General features: G+C 44.1%; 1 protein-coding gene across 1 annotated transcript in view; it reads right to left on the reverse strand.

Moving 5' to 3' along the window:
• NUAK1 (NUAK family kinase 1) overlaps positions 1-21,044 on the reverse strand; it is a 47,181-nt gene extending 26,137 nt beyond the window's left edge. Inside the window, exon 1 of the mRNA XM_032106198.1 lies at positions 20,730-21,044. Coding sequence (XP_031962089.1) covers positions 20,730-21,029 — 300 coding nt within the window. The 5' untranslated portion in view covers positions 21,030-21,044. The remainder of the gene's footprint in view (positions 1-20,729) is intronic.
• Positions 21,045-22,723: the final 1,679 nt, after the last annotated feature.

The following is a 22,723-nucleotide window of genomic DNA, read 5'->3' on the forward strand; positions in this document are numbered from 1 at the left end:
GTCGTGGCACTTTATGAATATATGTTTGTATTAATATTCTAATGCAAACAGATGTGTTGCCTGGGAACATATTTTGTAACAGGACCAGAGAGTTTACAGTCTCACAGCCCATGCTGGAAAGTGGTTAAGGCACTTTAATTTATAGAGGCTGTTCCTAGAAATTTACCCAAATTTCAAAGATGGTACTTAAGCTCTCCTGAAAGCATCACTTGCCAGTTGCAGGGGTAGAATTCAAGAACCCAGCCAAAGTACTTGGGATTTTGTCAGTGACATCCAGGCTGCAACATCTCATCCCAATGTAAGGAAAGTATACATGCTGAACACATCTCTTGGGTTTTAACATTCAAGACTTTCTCTTCCCTCACTCAGTTCCTTCAGATCATGGTGACCAGCACTTGGAAACAAGGAAAGACAATTGGCAGGTGTGAAATATCTTTACTCCAGTGGTGTCAGTGAAGCCAGGGCAGCTCCAAGCACCCACCTGCCCACGGTCAGACTATCCCCTGCAATCCTGACAAACAGTAAGAGCGCTGTGCAGGAGGCAGTGCCCCTGGTACGTCACCAGTACAAGCACTCATACGTAAGTAAGGTTTACTCACATGCACTAACAAAGTATTATCACTGTCTATTTGCACAGCACATAAGCTGTAGCCATTTATTAGTTAAGGCTTGACAGGCAAGTGGTGGAACAGCACAATTTATCTGCCTTCAGAAGATGAGGAAATCGAAACAGAAAGCCAACATGACTCCTAAAGGAAACAAGGACAATAGCATCTCAGAAATTGCTGCCTGCCTCTCCCTCCCAAACTGTGCAATACACCACAGAAGTGCCTTGTTCAACAAACCATCTGGCTACTAAAGGATAATTTCTGATACCTTTCCTCATGTTCAATTGCTATTTTTCTCCTCAAAAAGGGCATCAGGAAAGTGAAAGGTTCAAAGGCATCTCAACAAACACTTTTCACCCCATGCCATCTGCCTGATGGCCTGTACAATCCCCAAGTGGATAAATTCCACATTTCAAAGGCTACCAGGATTGCACAGTCTTGCTGGTGACCTGGTCCGAAAGGCCAAACAGAGAGTGATCGGTGTCAGCAGATTGTCACAGTCAGAGGTGGCATCCCAAAGCAGGATTAGTGGAGCAGGACAGCATTCATTCTAGCTCTTCCCTTCTAAGAAGGGGATTTCTGCCAGTCAGGTGTCTTTTACCTGCGCCAGTCTGCTCAGACCATGTCAGCAAGAATACTTGGGCTCAAGTCTACAGACGTGAAAAAACCAACACAAACAAGAAAGCAGCCCAGTTGGGCTTTATTCAGTATTTCACAGAAACATTACAAATCACAATTGCATTCTAGGCATTTATTACATGTTCCATTGTTTTCATATCTCTGAGCAAAATAAGACCCCTAGCTGTATGTTACGGTGTCGGACTGTAAAACAAGCCTCTCTTCCCGGTATTCTAAAGTATCAATAATGTAACTTCTTCCATGAAATGTATTTCTTTCAGAAATATATTCCAGAAAATACATTTTCAAAGTGCACTTATGCTTTTAACACCAGACAGAGCTGGCTCAATTTTTCTAAACCCCGCTTACAGGACTGCTGCATGATGAACCTGAATAACTTCAGCATAATAGGAAATAATGTCAGTGGAGAAATACATTATGAAAGAACTTGTTTGTTCATTCTTAAGGTCCTTTTCTTTCTTTTTTTTCTAGCCTGCTTTCTTGCTTTCTCTGAAAGCAGTGGCTTCACTGTGTGCAACATCAAAATTTATTAAGGGTCACAGCCTATGAATCAAGAGTACAAAAAAAGCAACATGCTTTTTTACATCAGCTACATTAACTACTCCAAATATTCCATCTCAATATCTGCAGAGAAAGCGCTGTTAGTCCCTGTGGTACTCTCAAAACACTGTACTTTTACCTCCACCATGCTTTCTCAATATATTTTACTGGGTTTAAGACTTAGATAATTTAATTATAGTATTTTTAGTAACATTACTAGTGGAGGAATTTGTATTTTTCCTAGCTTCTTGTCTTAATGAGAATGTCAGATAACTCCAAGACCTTGCACTCAGAGAGAGTAACATATCAGATTCCTAATAATGAAATCTAAAGCCTCTCACCCCAACAAAACAGGTTCAAGTTCACCCAAAGCCCCTATAGACACAGTATCCAATCTGGCAAAACACTTTAGCACATGCCTAACTTCACACATGTGAGCAGGCCTTTGACTTTTGTGGGACAGCTCACACATGCAAAGTTAAGTACATGCATAAGCACCAAGGTCACAGCTCAAAACTCGGCCATGTGATGTTTCCCTCTGAGGCTCATTACTGGCTGTGTGCACCAAAACCATCCCCAGTATCTTCTGCAGCTCTGATGGCTGCATGGTCCCACATGTGGGGTCAGAGGGATGAAACCACCTCCACCTGAACTGCCAGTTCTGGTACCAGTTTCTGCTCAGAAGCAGGTAAAGAGAACACCCTCTCCAAAATCTATGGCACAAGGGAGAGAAAGCAGGGGTTGTGAGCCTGTAATATTGCAAGGCGCTTCCAAACTGCTCTGCACAAGCACAGCCCCAGCTTCATAGCTGCTCTGCCTTCCAGAAGCAGATAGGAAAGAGGGAGCACAGCTTTTGGCTTCCCATCCCTTCGTGAGTCAGCTTGCAGAGTGTGCTGGGCAGGAAGCGTAGAGAAATAAATTGCTTTCTTCAAGGCTGCAATAAATTACTGGTTTCCATTTGCTGGAAAGAGGATTTATACTCACTCTCTGAACTGGTGTAGGGAGATTATAAAGTATTTTCCAACACACTTCGTGCTTCTTTGCTTTTGTTTCATACAAATAACTGGAATTCAACTATAAATACTTCAAAAGTATGACAGTTGCAAAGGTTTCTGTACATTCAGTCCTATCTGTGAGAGAATGTCTTTCTTCCTTCTCAAGCTCTTGGCCTCTTAGCAGAGTTAAATGGGTGGAATCTATTTTTGCAGAGCCTGATCAAGACCACTGCGTGCAGAAAAGCATCTCCAAGTCTAAACATCTTGCAAAGGGCATGGTAGGCAGTAGGTGCCCATTTCCATATTAAATCTCCATGTCTGCTGAGTCACTGCTGGCATCATCATTTATGGCATGAGCCAAAAAAAAGCTGTATTTTCATCAAAGGGAAAATCTGTTTCACTTGATTTCAGGAAGTTGGTTCATGTATTTGTTTTAATCTAATGAACCTAAGTTTGCCTCATTTCCAGCTGAGTTGTGTGAATATAAACAAAGGTAGAACTAGCCACAGTGCAGTCACAGATTTTTAAGTTGGTGAGTGCTGTAGCTGAGCCTGACTACTTAAATGCCACAAACCACTGACCCTTCCCCAGCAACTCCTGCATGCAGTACATTCAGACCCATTGAAAACAATCTTCCACTCTCTATTATCTACCAAGGCTATTTTTAGGACCATAGTGAGATATGAACTGCTTTTTTCCACCAAGAGAGGCTGTGACTTTTAAGCTGATTCCAGCACTGGTACATACCACCCATGCTCGAACAAATTCCAATGGGCTCTTGCAATAGTATTGTCGAGAGTCAAAAAACCAGCATCAGGACAGAGAGTGAAGTTCCCTGAGAAAGGGAAACCAGCTTGTTGCCACTGAGCAATGTGTCAGAAAAGAAGTTTAAAGAAAATTATTAAATTTTTTTTGGGGGGTGAAGAGGGAGGGGAAGGTTAAATACACATAAACCTCTCCTTTCTGAAAGCTGTGAACTAAATTCATCCCCACCCAGCAATGGGAAGTGGGTGAGCCCAGCCGGTTTCACAGCTCTGCTTCCTTTCTTTGAGACTCGAAGGTGGGAAGTGCAACGTGCCAAGGGCCAATGGGGTGTGGAGGTAAAGAATAGGTTGATCAACCAGGGGAGGAAGAGAAAGAGAAAGCGGAGGATGTTTGGGGGTGGGGAGGGAAAAGGTACATTGTTCTTTCTCCAGCTCCACAGAGCCAAGCAAGAAAGAATAAAGTCTGGCACCATATAATGTTTTTTCCAGGGGAGTCTCTGCATATGGCTCTTGGCCCAGACATCACCAACCCAAGAGGAAAAGAAACAAAGCTATGAAATTGTGTGGTCCCTGAGGTGGCTGCAATCAAATGATAAGGAGGGGGATGCTGATAATGCAGTTGCATTGAAATGGCACTTCCAGAAGTTGCACAAAGGAGAAAAAGGAAAGGCAGGGGATGGGCTGAATAACTGTCTATCTGGCCTCTGGACCTTCCAGGTGGGAAGAAGGAGCCATGGACAGATATTCCTACAGGGAAGTAAAGCATCCAAAGCGCTCTCCAAGAGTATTCTTATGAAGACTTCTTTTTGTAAGCCTCCTCCCACATGATTATATCTTTGCTGTGTCCATTTGCTGAAAAAAAGCTACCTTGAGACTCCAACCCTGGGCCAGATGCAGTACTAAAGAGCATCATGCAGGATGTGTAATTCTAGGAACAAGCTTCTGCACAGTCACAGAAAACATTTCATGCAGTCACTGAAAAGTTGGGACAAAAGGCCACTGTGAGTGTAAGCAAAATTAGTGCCTGGCGTCGTGCAATCTGCTAACACATCTCTGAGAGCTCTCCCTTTCAGGGAAAGAGTAAGGTTGACACAGTGCCATTGTTTCGGAGATTGTTCGTTTTCACATCCTAAAAGCCAGATCATCTCCATGGTGATACTGCCTGGGAGACAAGCATTCAACAAAATCCTTATTAATTATTTATCAGGAGCCCAGCTCTGTTGTTTGATACGTGGGCAAACTATGCAGTAATCGAGGGAGTTGCTCAAAGCAATAACCAGTGCCATCTGCACCCAAGTGAGCCTTTGCTGATTTAAATCTCAGCTTCTGCTCATTACTTTGTTTCATCACATGTTTGTTCATGTCATGGATGTTACCAAGGACAAAACACTGTTATTGTTGTTGCAAAGCCAGCAGCTGCACACTTAAAGGGCAAGGATACACGTGCTTTGATGCACCTCTCAGGTTCATGTGCTTGTATGAGGTAAAGGTATTTTTTATAGCTGCTCCACTCTGCATGGCAACAGCATATAGCAAACATCTGCATCTCCCTGTTTCATTCCCCTCTTCACAATGTACCAGACAGATTATATTTATAAAAACCAAAGCTGATATCACTACTTGTAGAGAAACTCACTCTTGTGCCAAGGCACTAGAAGTCCCAAGTCGGTGTGATAAATGTTAAATCAAAATTCTATATGCATAAGCTGAGGCACAATGTGCCACTGTCTCTGGGAGAATGAAGGTACGATTACCTCAGGTTTAATTTTCCTTTTCTAGTTCTGCTGGACATAGTTGCTGCTATCATATCATAAATGATGATTCACCAAGTGGGGAAGAGGAATTAACTATTCACGAACACTCAGCAAGAGAATTATATATCCTCTCTAGTTCCCTTTTATTCACAGAGAAAGATGTCTGTGGAATCAAGTTTTAATGAGCAGTAGAAGCTACCAGATGAACACATTTATACTGTACATATATAAAGTGGGTGCCAGGAGGAACATCAACACCCTTCCTCCACTTCTTTCCTCACCCCCGGATACGGTGTTTGTTATCAAGATCTGTGAGCACATTTCCTGAGTAACTACTGCCTCACTGGGAAACTTGCATCCCTTCATTGTCTGGTACCTGCTACCCTCATCTATGTATAAAAAGCCTGGCATATTTACACCATGCATTCTCTGACAAATTTCCCTGGCAGACCTTTCTTCATTCAATACTGAGAATCCTTGCCTCAAGCCATGTATGTCAAAAATATACTAAAAAACTTCTCCCTTCCCGAAAGTTTTTTACACCACATTACTGAAGTCCCAAGTTATAGCACTGTTCAATTCTAGAAGAAAGATCCTACAAATAACCACCATCCCTAGCAATAATGATGTGTTTCCCATAGTGCTGCTTCAAGTTGCCCCTTCTTACCCCTCGCCACTGTTCCAATAGCATGCTACCACAAATCTGCATCCACTTCAACTCTCCCTGATCCACAGTAAAACAAATTTGCTGTGGTAGGAGCAGAGGTTGCAGAGGATTTGTCGAAAAGCAGAGATCTGACGTGACCAGGTTATTAAAGATGTTTGCAGCTGTGGCCTGTCAGTACTGAAGCCCAAGGCTAGTCTGGCATCCTGGAAGAGACCCTATCATCTGCAGACTTCACCTTCCTGGAGAAAAGAGTTCTGTTTAAATTTTTTCTAATACACTTCTAAATGTAACTCCATATCCTCCATATCATGCACAGATCGATGGAAGACCATCTGCTTTCCAACGTCTAATAACTCACAAATATCCCATCCAACTACCTTCAAACTTTCAAGAAAAGTTCATGCTTTGGCACATAAGAAATTGTATCTGGAAAGAAACCGGGGTAAGGGATTTCCCCGAGGCAATGGATGTTCATAACTGTAATTAAGAAGAAAAAAATGCTTTACAGCCTCAACTATGGATCATTCTCCTTAATAGATGTTAACCAGCACTGAATGCCACATTCACTGAAAAGATGAAAACTGCATTTACAGTTAACTTCTAGTGAAGTTGCCAAGCAGATGTTTATTTTTGGCTTCCACATTTACTAAAGCCAAATGCTACACTGAGTTGGGATTTCACAAAGTCTAATTGCTTTTCTTCCAGGTTACAATTTTGTTGGAACCAAAAAGGGGAAAAAAAAGGAGGGGGGAAAAAAGCAGGGAAAAAAGCGCTGACTTCACTTTAAAGTAGGAAAAAAACTGGTAGCATCCGTTTCTATCATGTCTGTTTATATCATAGTTTAAATGAGGTTAGAATTGTGCAATCATTATTGATCAACTTCCAAACACAGCATAGCTCCATCCAGCACATGTGCAAAAGAGGAAAAGTCACTGAAAGCAAATCCTGTGTCAGTCAGTCTTTTAACTTCTGCAAGTCTGTGTGCAGACTGTTTAGCACTAACTAAATTACTGGCAAGTCAGGATAAAGAGGAGTGAAAGAATTCACAAGCCCCAAGCTTACCGTTCTCAATGTTACATGGGTATTACAGATCCACTCTCCAAAAACTGGAAGATAGATTTCACAGTAATTTTGAGGCTTGATCTCACAGCTACCACAGCTGCTGATGTAATGCAAAATGCTAACCTGAGGCAGCAGAGAGGGACTTTAATTCAATGTTGTTTTTTCATTGTGAATAAGCAGTGAACCACACTGAAGTAATCCTCCAAAGTAGGAGCACACACTGTTCAAGGCATCAATTTGGGGATGGAACACAAAACCAAGATCTTGGCTATGTTGTTATAAAAAACCCTTTATGACTTTCTCAAGAAGACAGGTATAAAGCCCTGTTACCTGGATCTAGCTCCAACTTGAAAACTAAACAGCCTCCTGTAATTCCTCCAATAATTTAAATTGGAAATGGGGTTATTCACACCCTCTAAGCAACTGCTGCAAACTGTTACAATGTGCTGCTAAATAATGGTAACCTCAGCAGTTACCAGAGTCTCTAAAGTGATTTTACAGGTTTAGGCGAAAGGTACTACATCAGTGCAAGGCTGTAATTCACATTAAACAAGGAAGAGGGTTAGACACTGTTTGAACTCTTAGAACCAGTATTTTCCCAAGAAGCCACCTCGCAGCACATTTTCATTCATTGGTACGTTCTGCCTGAGAAAGCTGTGGATAAATAAATGTAACTCGGCTTATTCTCTTTTTTTCACTGAAGCTTCTGTGAGTTCAGAGAAACCTCAGAACCACTGAGACCTTTGCACATCTTTACAATGCCTCTTCCACCACAAATGTGAAGTCAGCTGGTATTGTGTGGATCTTTTGATTTTGCTCTCTGGTTCTGCAGTCCTTCAGAGAAAAAAACGAAGTGCTATTTCACCATGAGAATTACAATAGCACAAGGAAAACTTGGGAAGAGTCTTTTTAAAAAGAAATGTCTGTACTTTCATGCACCACAATGCTCATTAAAACCCAACACCATACTGTTTGACTACCTCAAATTCCTAATTAACAGAACGGAATTTTGAAGTCTGGAGAGACTTTTAAAGCTGAACTTACAGACTTTAGTCTTTTGGATAACATTGATGAGCAAGGATTCATTGTGCAAAGATGGTGGGCCACAGGAATTATATGAAGGTGCACAGATGTGTTTAAACAGCACAGATGGAAGGGTTAATGATGCAGAACTATCAGAAGCACCTGTATCTAGTATACTTTTCTAAACTGATCTAAGGTGGATCAAAATATAAACATCACATCCTGGTGGGAATCTAGCAAACCATAAACCCACATCCTATCTGGAAAAATACTCTCGGAAAACAAAAAGATTGGCAATCATGTATCAAAGCCTCACCCAGATTATTTTGCTCCAGGGCTTACAGATCGCTTTGCAATATTAAATTTGTTTTTGTTAATGCACTGCTTCAGTATTACATTGTTCTGCCTGGACATTACCTATTTAATGGTCCCTTCTGGGAAGGGACCGTCTTACAATTTATGACCAAGTGTGGTGGAATTACTACAGCGGGAGGAAAGGAGTTTGCTAAGATTTCTTCCCCATCCGTCTCTGATTTCTGAGACATATTTATACCCCTGAAGGTAGAGGAACCTCCTGTTGTTCCCTTCTGTTTATTGAAAGTAAATCACCAGGGCCACCCTAATGGCTCAGTGGAGAGAGTAACACAGGAACAGGAACACTCTTGCTCCCTGCAGCCAGTTGGGCTTAGAATGGATGTGAGAGGGTGAGGAATAAATTACGCTTTCCTACAATTAAGTGGCTGGTGATCCAGCAATTCTGCAGCCTTAAATGCATAATTTCAGCTTCCCCTGCTAGAAGAGGAGTTCACAACTGCAGGCAGTTGTTCTAAGTAGTTAGGAGACTTAGCTTTGGAGGGGAGAAAGCGCAAAGCAATTATTTTTCAGGATGGAAAGCTTTTGCCTAAGAACTCCCCCAGACCCTGCAAGCTCCAGGACTGTTGCCCCCTTCTTCAACACGCACAAACACCTTTTTTGGCACGTGTTTTGGCTGGAGTCAGTTGAACAAGCGAGAGTTAGAACTCATGTTTCTGGGATCCCCTTGCCAGAAGCTAAGCTGTTGGGTAGTGTAACAACAGCAGCCCAGGCTTCCCACTTCACCCTGCCAATGACCTTCGCACAGACTTGGACATACCCCCTTCCTCAGAGCGAGGAGCAATTCCCTCTCATGCTGCTCAGTCCAGAAACTCATCTCAGCAAATACCACAAATCATGTCAGACCGAGCAGGACTATTAAAGCAGTGCTGCATAATGTGCATTGCTGTCCACAAGGGACCAGACCAAGAGACTGCCTAACCCACTTTGTTTAACATTTAGTTAAACAATCCTGAAAGGGGAAGCTGCATTGCTACTCTGGAAATTACAACTTTAATCTTATTTGAACCACGCATTCCTCAGGTTAACTGCAGAAATAATTTAAGAACCAACTCCCAAATAAGACATTTTTCTGTATTTCCCACATTTCTTGGAAGTATATTATTTCCAATGCTGTGAAGCCAAAGCAGACTTACTAATTAACCCAGGTTGAAGTTCTTCCAGTAGCCCCAATAAACTCTAATGTCAGGGTAATTACATGCATTTCACCGGTTTTGCATTTTCACATTGCTCAAAGCAACACCACACAACACCAGTGGAACATTGATCATTTCCAACTCAACCCCACAAACCATTCGCGCATGTTGCATTCATCACTCACTCGCACTGCATTGCCCATGGCAGAAATCCATAGCGCTTCCTTGAAAACAGAGCAAGCTTCATTTCCCTTCCTCAGGCATGCTTTAATACAGCTCTGAGATGCCAGCTTTTACTGGGTTATTTAAACAGCATTTAGAGTTTTGCTGGGCAGATAAGAAGAATAACTTGGGTGTGCAGTAAAACAAAGATATAGCTGTTTGTGCCAAACATTCAGTTTATGGCAATACTTCATAGGAATTATTCCCCATAACAACTGAACTGTCATATCCTACAACTACATCCCAGGCAACCTCCCAGCTGAACTCACTACGGCTGCTGTCTGATGTGCTCTACATACAAACACCCAGAACTAACCAGATGTTCTCTATGTAAAACATTTGGTTTGAAACACGCAGCACTTCTTTCCAAAAATCCATTACATTTGTTTAATGGACTTGCACAGTTCAACTAAAATATCCTGGAGCAGACATTTGACTGCAACTCTACTCTACAAGCCCCATCTGCAAAAAGAAAAAAAAAAAGAAAGAAAAAGCAAATGAGAATGCTTTACATGATTTATGCTGTCTTTATGATCAGCCAGTTCATAAAATACAAGCTCTGCTCTACAGACAATAACACGAATCGCTTTCAAGTGTATTGTTTAGTCCTTGCCTGTGTTAAACAAATATTTCAATGGAAACAAAGGGCCGAACTCGACTCTTCAGCTTACAAGTGTTAATGCAACTGAGAGCAGCATTTTACCCACATGTATAACAGGGGATGCAATTTTTTTGCTTTATGCTCAGAGTGAGTGAGTAATGACATCCAATAATGATAACCAGTTACATTCACGGTTGCAGAGTTTTCCTTTCATCCAAGAAAGGCTTGAAGGAGGTTGAAGTACAGCATGAAATCCTTCTCCCTGATGAATTCCTTGTGAGCAATGCAAAACCCACAACAAGGCCTATCCCAGGTTCCCTTAGACTGCGTTTACATAATAAAATGCCAGACAGAATGCGAGAATACTTTGTTTTACTGAAACAGAGAGCCCAGTAGAAAACTCTCCAACTGTACACAGAAAAAAAACCTGTAATTGAAAAGGATGGCTAGTCTCTGGCCTGGATGCAAATGCACTGCACAGTCCAGGTAAAGGCCCTCATTCCTCCCAGGCTGTGCTGACACAACAGTGACCAAGTTGTATCAAGTGGTCCTCAATAGTGGTGAGCTGTCTCCAAGGCACAAAAGATGGTGGGCTTTTGAAAAATTGGCACCATCCCTGCAAAGTATGACTATAGCCATGGAAGAGGACATTCATTTTAAGAGCAATTTTCCTAAGATGGTTATACCCACACAAGGAATAGCTCAGCACAGTGCTAGAGCTGTGGTCGACCTTGGTTCTCCCCGTGGCTCCACCACAGACTTTCTGGACGAACCTCAGGGAAACCACTCACCTCCTGGATGTCCAAAGCATAGCTGTAACAACTGGCTCCTATAGGAGTTGGAGCTTAAACCCACAGATCACCATTTAATTATTTCACCTCATTTTGGCACCCTGAAGAGAATAAAAACATGACAAAGGAAGTAGCATGAAGGATGCTATTCCTCATGCATAGTCCTGATTAAAAATGTATCTTCCCAAGAGGGCACTGTGAATGTCTCTCAGTTACATCCCTACATAGGTCAGCTAAGCCTGCATTGCCTCCAGCAGGTATTTACAGGAATTTTCCAGGTTCCAGGCCACATGGCATTAGAGCGTGCACCAGAAGGGAAGGCTGCACTCTCCCCTCTTCTCCTCCCAAAGGCTATTTTATTTCCTCACAGCAAAACAACAGCCTGCAGCTCTGCCCTGCTGAATCCTCTACGCCAGGTGTCCCCAGGTATCTCCAGGCGCCTTCGCTCCTCCTGCCTGAGCTGCACTCTGCTGGGGAAGCCATAATGCTTGATTTGTGCAGAGTGGCAAAAATATGCAAATAAGTGACAGCTCTGAACACGTGCCTTGGAACTGTTTCTTTAACAAATGCTTTGCTGTCTTCCCCTGTCAGACTTGTGTGCAAAGGATTTAACCTTTCTGTGTCAACAGCAAAGCACCGTTTAACAAAAAGGAACATTTATTTAGTTACCACACAGCTCAAAAAGGTATTTCTACCCAACCCTCATTGCTATCTTTTGTGATTAAAAAAATATTCACACTCATTTTTAAAATAACACTTGTACCTCAAATAAAGGGAGATATCTTTTACCATCAGGCATTTAATAGAGATTAGAAATATCAGCAGAGATCAAATGCCTTATTGTGTACAGGAAACATGATATGAAGGCTTTGAGATCTCCATCAACAGCAGGACCCCAATTCTTCTGATCTACCCAGGAATAGCTAAATTTAGTCCCTGAACTCGGTATTTTTTCACAGGAACAATATTTTTTTTTCTTAAGCCTAATGTCCCTTAACTAGTGCCATTATTCTGAGGCAGTGCTGCACAAGGCCAAACACGCTGACTCAGCTCCATGGCCCAGCCAGACATTAGGATAATTGCAAGTCCCTCAAGCCGCCAGACCTCAGAACAAAGACACTGCTCCAGCCTTAAGTTGTCCCACATGCGGCTGCTGCATCAGAGTAGCCGAGGGGCTCTGGGATCACCACAGGACAACGTTCCCCAGGAAGGCAAGGCAACAGGAGAAGCATAGGCTGCCAGGCACTGATGCTTTGTCACAGAGGCAGCCAGCCCCATACAAGGTGCAGCAGACCTTCCCATTCACCAGGCTGGCATCCCAGGGACCCAACAGCAAGGGCTCTTGGGCACCATGCTGAAGGCATGGTGAGGTGAAGTGGAACATGCTGACAGTGAGAAGGGAAGGCTGAGAAGGAATCCAGAAATTAAGTTACATTAGGTGCATGTTAAACTCAGCAACCTCAGCTGTCTTCTTAACACATAAAAACAAGATCTGCATTTATTTTGTGATTTTTGCATTCATCTACAACTGGTTGGGATGGTTTCACACATGCCAGCCATGCCAATCCCTTGTCCCACAGCTGCTCTCTGACTGGGTTTTTTTTCAAGTGAAAGGAACCACAGAGCCTGGAAAAATCCATACTTGAGCAAGACCCAGGACTTCCATCACGTCATGAATCAGTGGCAGCTTTAAGGACGAATGGCTCACAAACCATCAGAGCTAAGCAAGTCCCATCCATCTTCGGAGAGCTGAGGGACATAATGAGCTTATACCATGCAATAGTTTAACAGACTGAATTGAGGATTGGCCCATGGTCTATAGTTCAAAATATAGAAATTACTGAGCTCGAATAAGAGTAAAGAACAATGGAAGAGCAAGGGATGGCTACAAGCTTGCCCCCTCCATGCTTTGCAGCACACAGCAAAGGTTACAGGAGGGCCTCCACGTCAACTGAACATCTGGCATTTTTGGTGTGGGTCCAGGATGTTTGATGGGTATGGCCAGACACAGTATGCACACAGAGTACCTCACCCAGCCTCCGAGTGTTCAAAGGTCTAGGATCCCCTAATTTATACAACATACTATGCTGCCTGTGAAGACACGGTGATAAATATATTCTGTTTAAAAGCAGATACTTCTCAAATCATAACTTGCAGATGCTTGAAGTCTTTCATGTGGGTAAGACAAATGAGAGCCACAGAGACTGATTTTGTAGCCAGGGAGTACAGGAAGCAACAGCAGGAGAACACTATTGAAAGCCTGGATACACTTATGGCTTTAATGAATTGGTCATCAAATATAACAACACACATATGCAGTTTTTACCTTGCTTTGTAGTTCGCTCCCCGCCCTCCCCAGCTATTCCCCATATATCTAGCAAAGTGGAAATTATTTTGAGTTTAGTTTATTAAATGGACACACATGGTACTCACATCTGCTGGAAGATATTTGAGGGAAACGCTGACAAATATCATTTACATATTTAGTTGGAGACCTTTTCATCTGAGACATTTCCTCTGACATATCAACTATCCTAAGTACATCGACCCATCAGTGCTAATGACAAGAGGTTTTTCTATAAAGTGTCTGGTGCACACCTGAGCAATTTAGGGACAAATCCTGACTTATGGAGGAGGCAAAATGAACATTCTCTGTAGGTCAGAGATGCCCATGCCAATGTGCCCATCACTGGTGGCATGCAAACCATCAACACAGAACACCCGAGCTGGGCCCTGGCTGAAGCCTCCAGCCTTACCCAGGTCAGGAGTTGCTGAGGCTCTGGCCAGCACACAGAGGAGCCACCACTGGGTTTAGTTATCCATGCTGTGAGCTCCTATCCCACCCCAAGCCTGGAGGCAGACCTGCACCTCTGGCTTCAGCAGATCATTCAGAGCTGTGGCAGAAAACATTGTTTCGTCCCGCTTTCTACAGGAAAACATACAAGACAACAGTAAGGGGAACAGTGTCCTATTGAGAGGAGTATGGCTGCACAGCAAGAGGAGGTGCTTTGGTGTCAGCATCCCAGCTCATGTAGATAGAGAGCACCTAAGCATGGTACAGGAGGCAGAGACTAGAACCAGGAAGATGCCCATGTCAAATCAAAGGTCATCAACTAATTTCCAAACGCCTGGTATGCAGGTTTTGGAAACGTGTCCCACATGCTCTACATTTGGATAACCATGGCTGTACACTCCTTCACCTGCTGGTGTTCAAGGCTGATATATGTAGAGCATTCATAATCCTTCCTTGGCACTGTTGTGGCCACCGTGTGCCTCCTCCCAATTCCTCACTCCAGCAAAGACTCTCTAGTTACTTATTTACCAGACAAAACACAGACTAACTACAGTCACAGTTCTGTAAAGAATAAACAATTGTTCAAAAGAACTGCACATTCCACACGGTTTTATTCAACATGTATGACCCCGAACCACAATATATACAATAATTGTCTCCACATGGCAAATCCACATTGTGGTTCCTAAAAAAATAATAATAATTTTTAGAACACATGCCACTAAAAAATGCAGTACATTTTAGCAATATCTAATGAAAGATTTTGTACAAGCAATTTCCATTCTCTTGTGTTCTCTAGCACATGGTGCTGTGAAACCATTTGTAAAAACACTTAGGCATTTTATAGTGCTTTTAGCTGAAAGAAGCATTAAAAGCATTGGCTCGAATTCTGTTGTGAAATTTCACATGTAGAGGGAATCACACTAGGTATGTATCAAGCCAAAATGTGCCGGGTTCATTAGTAACTTTCCTATATTAACCCTTCAGAAAGGAATACATTGAGACACAGGGAAGTTAATTATCTGCCCAAAATTCTTCAATCCAATGCGGGGGGGGGGCGGGAAAGGCAACAGTCTCTTGGAAATTTTTTATTTCTTCACCTATAAAAAAGTGCAACATCATTGAAAGAATATCACGATGTTCACTCAAAGCTCAAAGAACATGCTGTTGTTCAATTTGGTAAAAGATTTGACAAACTAACGTATTCAGATAACCCCTTACTGGCTAGTCATTAATCCAGACTTTCATACCACTGACCCATACTCCCCTGAGCAAATCCGCTTCTCCAACAAAAATTCTCAGTGCAGAAAACTGTTCTAGTGCCTTTCTCTTGATGACCTTCATGCTGTAATCAGTTATTTCAGTCTGCATCCCTTAATGTTAAGGTCTTCTTTGGCATTTCAATTATCCAAGTGTTTATATGAAGACTGTAGCAATTTGATACAACCAGGTAGTAACTCCTATGGTAATAAGCCCCCAATATTCACTGTGAATTACATTAGAATAATTCCAGTGGGTTTTTCTCCATTTGTTACTTTTTTTTTCTTTTCTTAAAACCACAATCTCAGAACACATCTAATAGTTAAAGGTGGAACACAACAAATTAACAGCAAAACTATTTTCAAGTCCATATACTCTTTCCAACTTCTATTCATTCCAGACCTAGAATTTCCATGCATGCAGAGGATGACCCAAGTTTCACTGACATGCCTTCAGCACCATGAAAACACTGTCCAGATTTAGTCACACTACGAGTCCCTAAAGGAACTCAGTTTGAACACCTTAAATAAATAAATAAATACATACACACATACATACATGCATAAGATTTAGGTGATACATTTTGCAAGAATCCCTTTTGCCCTGAGGAGCCTCTGGCCCCAGGTAAGCGTAGCATGGCAGGAGAGGTGCCCGCAGCAGCCACCACAGGCTGCACAGATCCTGCTGGCAGCTGCCAGCCTGGAAGCAGGGAGCAAAGCTGCCCGCCCTGCGCGGGTCACCGCGCTGGCACACACAACAAAGCGGGAGGCAGCAGAGTACAAAAGGGCCAGGAATGGAGACCAAAGCTGGATGTCACACAGGGACAAAAGCCCTGGGTAAAGAGAGAGGCCAGGAGGCAGGACAGACTGAGCTCTGCAGGAAGAGGGTGTCATCCATAGGACCCTGATGTTACGTACTCTACGTGGACGAATCAGGCATTAGGTTGTGCACTCAAAACCAGCTGAAACTTCTGATGATTTTGGATTTAATTGGCAAGTTTTCCCTTTCCCATGTAAAAAAAAGGGGTAGCAATACAAGCTATTGTTACTATAATTCAACTGTATTATCAGAACTGTGGAAGCCACATTCACGAATCAGGAACTTGCTGTGCAAAGTACTGTACAGACACTTCACATCACAGCAGCGCTGTGTAGATACTTATACCTGTGTCTGCAACAAAGGAAGATATCTTAGTAACAGTAACAAAGAACCTCAAAAGAAATAAACAGTTCTGTGTCAGATTTGGACATTACCCTGCAGAAGATGCACACTGAGCAATCAAGATAAAAATCAATATGAAGCAGTGACCCAAGTGCTAACTGAAGAAGTTCTCAGGGGAAAAAATGGAAATATAGCAATAAAGATAAAAGAATTCACATGCATCAGAGGGATACTGGCATATTCTGTGATATCAGCAGCACAGGTGAGAGAACCGGAACAAAAATTCCACCTGGTTTTCACTGCCCTCAGTGACCCAGGAGCACACTTTTATTCTGTTAAAAGGAACCCTTAAAAACCACACCGCAAACAAATGGTTGTGTGGCCAACAAGGCCTTAATTACTGACATGACAGAGCTGTCATTGTTGGTATTCATGTTTTGGTTTTGTCATGATATGGAGAAATACAATCAGCGAAGTAAAGGTCCTCCTTTCGTGTAATCTGTTGCTGGTCCAGGTTTCAAAGACCCTGTGCAGCCCTTCAAACTCATCAAGAAGCAGACCTGTTTCAAAGCAAAGATGTGCACTGCAGTTGTAAATAAAAAGATTGATTGCTTTAAAATTTGAGGGTTTTTCACTAGATTTTGATTCAGAAACCAATTTCATTTGGCAACAACCTTCTACGTGCACTTATTATGCGAGAGATGAATAACACACAGCAGCCACCACACATAACATGCCTGTCCAAATATGCACCACGTGCCTGTTCTTCATGTCGGGCTGCTGCTTGTCATCAATTCCCAAAATAATTAACTTTCTGAAGGAACGGCTGGAGGAGAATAGTGCTTCCTCCACCTGCTGGTGAGGAGGAAGAAACGATGTCGTGGCTCAGGCAGAAAGAGGGAGATGAAGGTGGAAGAGAGGCAGGCTCCTGCAACTACTCCCCATCACCTCCCAAGTGCAGCCTAAGGAGAGAAAGGAAGACAAACTTCCTGGCTTTTGCAAACGACAAACAGAAAACGCCTATCTGTAATTTAAATTTGCATTCTAGTGAATATTTACTCCAGTGGAATCATTTACTCAAAGAAGAATCCAGCAGCATTTACCATCTTCATTCACCATGCACAGAATCAGCCAGAGGTGGTCAATACACACCTTAAATACGGCTGAAATAAGTGTAACTGTGGATTTCTTGGCTAACAAACACTGAATACATAACACGAACAAAAGTTCTGTTCTTTGCTTTAACATGTGCAAGATGACAAGTGGAAAAAACACCCACAGAAACATCAACATGAGTGTTACTTCACACGCTTGAGATATCATCTCTTCATCCTTACACTTGCTAACAGGTGTTTTAATTTAAAATGTCGTAAGTTACAACTGTGTATACTGAGACAGTACTAATGAAGAAACCTTGCTGGCAAAATTAGGCACCTCACACATCATATACTGGGCAACATTTTAACTGCTCCATGCAGCATGCAATACTGTCCGTAGTCACTGTGGTAACTACTGCACAAATTCACATAAGTTGTTTCCAGTAACAAACCAAATGTATCATACAATCTACCCTGGAGCTTTATGGCAGGAAACTTTATGATCACGTTCCACTGCATTATAAGGAAAGACAATAAATTTAAAGTTAAGAGGAATAACAATTTGAATAAACCTGTAACCTGCTAACATGTGCCAAATACTGCTTTCATTCAAGTCAACAGAAATCCTGCTATTGATTTCCAATGGCACAGGATTAAAGCATATCTGTACTTTGCGTTGAACTGTCCTCTCACCTTGGTTTTACTTTATTTACCCAAACCTGCCAGTTTATTTCATTTCTGAGCTCTATTTATACAGATGATGACAAATCCAAAGTTTGTGCTTCACATTAAAAGCCTGGCTAATCACGCAAATCTCTTTATTAAATGCCATACAGCTAAAGAAATTCTTGACAGACAAGATAAGTGAAAAGGCCAAACAGGAGAATTGCTTGAACACATAGTCCAGCTTTGCAATCTGTTACCATACAGCTTCAAATACCTGCTTACCACTGAGTAAAGAAAGAGATGATCAGCTAAACCAGTAGCAGAATAGGAAGAAAACAGCCTGGACTAGAGCAACCTTGGGACTCTCGCTGCTGGCTGCAATAGGATTGGCACTGGACGTGGTGCAACAGACAGTGCCGGCCACATTCCCTGCTCTGTGCATCCCCTGCTGGACACGGCAGCATCTGGTCCAACCTGCTCACGGATGATGCAAACACTGCCCACTAATAAGAACTGAGAAGAGGAAAGGGAAGAGAAAGAGAGGTGGAAAAAACAAAGGAAAACTGCCCCTCTCTGATCAGTCATCCTGTCGGTTCTCTTATCTCGCCCACAGAAAGCAATCAGTGTTCACTGTAACAGCCAGACGAGGGAACTGTCAGAAAACAAAAAGTGTTCGCCATTCACCGAGATCTGGCTGGATTCCTGACAACTAGCTTTTATTCTGCAAGCAGACAAACTGTGGATATTTTACATACACTCACAGATGTTACAGTTCAAATAGACACGTTACACCAGAACTTGCCTGCAGACTAGTTAATAATTATGAAGTGCCACATGCCAAGGCTTGCATTACTCCAGTAAAAAACTCACACCCTGGTAAGGACTTGTTCAGCTTCTACATACCAGCTGATACAGCGAATGTTACATTTTTACTGCATTTAAAATTGCATAGGTATTCTGATTTTCGCTCTCTCCATTTCTAGATGGCATTAGCCATATAAATTCAGTTCAGACCATATCATCAAAGTATCCTTTAGCTGTGCAGCTGAATAGCTTGACACTTAGCAAAATATGGAAAGACCTAGTGTGTTGTTAAGTTAGACGAGACACACATCTACTGTGCATCCTTTCCTCTGTGAGGACTCCTTCCAAAGCCAAATCTCATGGTACATTACTGTCACCTTTTTTTTTTTAATTTCTCAACTCCTTGAAAAAAGATGTTTTCAATTTATTTGCTTATTTACTACATTTTATAATGCAACTCAAAACTAATCTACTTAAAAAATAATAGTTAGCATATAATACAGCCCTGAAGCTTTTGTTAGCCTGAAGTTGTAAAACAGCCAAGACAGCAAACTTTAAAAATCACGGACTTAGAGTGAGCATATGCAGAGATGTCCATCTCTGGTTTCTCTTTAGCCAGCCTCCAAATGAGCTAATAAACTGAAAGCATATATGATATGACTCTACAACTTGGCTGAAACTCTCATTTTCACTGTCGACACAAAAATATTCAGTTGCAAAGTTAAGTGTTCCTTATTAAAGTCATAGCATCTGAAATTTCATTTTCTGTTTTACAGATCCTTCAGCCTCTGGGTGTGTGTTGAGCTCCTCAGCAACCGAAAGGGAAAGATAAATGTACACCACTAGGGAAATGCTTTGCTTTTAGATGAAGTCTAGTGAAAACTCAATTAGTCTACTTCAGGGCAAAGACCTCTGTTGAAAACCACCTATTTCTCTGAGCAATCTCTAACACAACAACGCCTGCCTCTCATTTGCCTGCCCTCTGTGGATAGTTACATATTTCTGGGAAGGAAAAATGACAATAATTCTGACTAACGTGTACACTGCTTCAATTGCATTTCTGCGCCCGGCTGGAGCGCTGCACCAGTGAGGAAATGCTGAAGCTGAGTTATTGCTGGACAACCCCCGGGCTGCTTCAAGTCTCGAGCTAGCCGGCACCACTGAGCAGTGAAACGGATCGTAAAAACCAATGGGGTGGGTTGCAGTCCCTGCAATTTTTTTAGGTGTCAGCAAAGTTCAGGTCACAAAAGTATGACCGAACCACGGCATTTTTAACCAGAGAAGCAAATGTTTTCCCTTCTGACAGTACTTTGTAAGCAGCGTTGGTTAGCCAGGGGATGTGACAGGTTTCTCCAAAACGTGTATTTCCACTGGGGAAAAAAAAACTATTCACAGTAGACCCGCATGTAAAAAAAAAGAACAAAAACAATAAGCCACCCTATTTTTCCAATAATAGCACAACCCTTCAAAATGTAGCAATGTGCTACTAGAGTACCTCCACCACTCCTCCCAGATGAAAGTCTCTCTGCAGGGCTGGCACTCTGAACAAAGCCCCGGACCGCAGGCACGGGTGGGATGCTGAGCGGGTCCCCGGGGGCTGCCAGCCACGCCAGCCACCCGCCTCTCCACAACCCGCCAGCCTCGCACAGGACGGGGCTCCTGAGGGGATGCACCCGGCCGCCTCCGATACGAAATCGGCGTTGGAATCTGACCTTATATATACCTGTATATATAAAATAAAGAGGCAGAGAGAAGCCGCTCCGCCAACCTTACCACTCTGCCAGAGAACCTCTCGATGGCCCGCTTGACTTTGCCATAGGTGCCTTTGCCCAAGGTCTCCTGCAGCTCGTAGCGATGCTTCAGGTTGTGCTTGTGGTGATGCCGTTTCACCCCCTGCTGCTTCCTCGCCGCCGTTACCTCCGGGGACGGAGCCGCCCCGACCGGCTCCTCCATGGCCGCCGCTGCCGCTGCCGCCTCGCCGCCGGGCGGGCCGGGGCCGCAGGAGGAGCAGCGGGGCTGCGCGGGGCTGGGGCTGCTGCTGCTGCCGTGGGCGGCCGCCTCGGCGCCCTCCATACCCGGCGGCGGCGGGCGCGGTGTGAGCGCCCCGCCGGCCTCGCCGCCTCTGCCTCGGCCCCGCGCCCGCGCCGGCACCACGGGGCGCGGCGGGCGGGGCGGGCCGGGGGGCGGTGGCGGCGGCGCCCCCGCTCTCCGCCCCTTCCCCGCCGCCCGCCCCGGCGGCGGCACCGGCGTGGGGCGGCCCCTCCGCCCGGCCCGGCCCGCCCCGAAAGCCGCGGGTCGGGCGGGGGTGGCAGCTGCAGGGCGCGCTGGTACGGGCCCCGCTTTGTGCGCCGGGTAGGTGGGGGTTTCGCGGCGGCTCTCCCGGCCCGCGGGAAGGCGCCTCAGCGGGGCCGAGCCCCGTGCCGCCGCGGCCCCGGACTGAGCCCCTGCGCCCCGCGGGGCCGGGCTGAGGCGAGGCGGAGCACCGGCACCGGCCCCGGCCCCCTGGATCTGGAGTGTGCACCTGCAGAGAGAGCGGGCAGGGGCTTGAGTGAGCCTGCACCAAATTTAGGTCTGGAAAGTTTTTTCCAGAAAACATGTAATTTTCCCCATTCACCAAGCGGGCGAGGGTTTCCTGTAGGGTTTCCATGTTGGTGGAACTGGCAGAAAAAACTCAGGCACACCCAGGTGCCGCCTGTCCTTGGCATGGGCAGGCGCTGTTTGCCTGCTCCAGAAGGTTTTTGCCGGTGAGAAACCTTCCTGGGCCCAGCCTGTTGTGGTTGACTTGCAAATCTGCGCCAAGAGTTGAGGAACACCTCGTGTCTGCTTTCGGGATCTTTGAAATACAAAGAATGCATCAGTTTTACGATTTCTTCATTTTAAAGTGAGGGTTATTTCTTTCACAAAGACAGCTTGAAAACTTAAACCAATACAGACATACAAATTGTTGCCAAGGTTAAGACGAATCGGATGTTCTCTTTAGAAAAGAAGCCATCCCCAAATGCATGACCAGAGAAGGCAGATGGTCTCTTGTAGCAGAAATGGGAAATGTGCATGGGGTGGAATCATTCTGTCATGCTCCACTATGGCCAGTTTTTTGGACCAACAGAACAACTTTCAAGTGAGAGCCCTGGTTCAGCGTCTCTTCCCTGCTGACCTTAAGGGGCAGGTTACAGCTGGGATTGCCTGCTCTGCAAGGATAACACACAGACTTTTTGAAATCTTGGGTTCCACTTTGTGGTCACAGCAATATCAAGGCACAGAATTTCAGGAGTCGAGAGCCCCATCCCTCCGGTTCGCTGGGGGAGTGTTAGCATAGCTGATCCATGTGGTCAGACAGTTTCTCTGGCTGGCTCCTACAAAGGCTCAGGTCTGCCAAAGGTAACTAACTCTGGAGTGTCAAGGTGATGGGGTGATAGCCAGGCACCAGCTTCGGTGAGGATTCTTGTTTGGTTCCTCTAACTCACTGGGCCTGTGTGTAAAGCTGGACTTCTGCAAGGTTTTTTCCTGAGACTGTGAACACTCTGTCCTGAGGTTGCAGCCTTAGCTTCTCTGACTTGAACTTGAAAACGGAAGCTTTTCTGTAGTTACATTACTATGCCTTAGTTTTAGGATCAGCAAAAGTGTCCAGCTGGCCCAAGGCAAGTCTGCCTAGTGCAGTACCCTGTTCCCAGCAGGAGCCAGCACCATGCCACAAGGGTCGAAGAAGACAGCAAGAATCCTGCAGCAGTCAGAAGAAACATCTCCTGTGCTGGCTTCTTGATCTTTGG

Source organism: Corvus moneduloides, chromosome 4 (genome assembly GCF_009650955.1).
Source record: "Corvus moneduloides isolate bCorMon1 chromosome 4, bCorMon1.pri, whole genome shotgun sequence".
In the NCBI taxonomy this organism is placed as follows: Eukaryota; Metazoa; Chordata; class Aves; order Passeriformes; family Corvidae; genus Corvus; species Corvus moneduloides.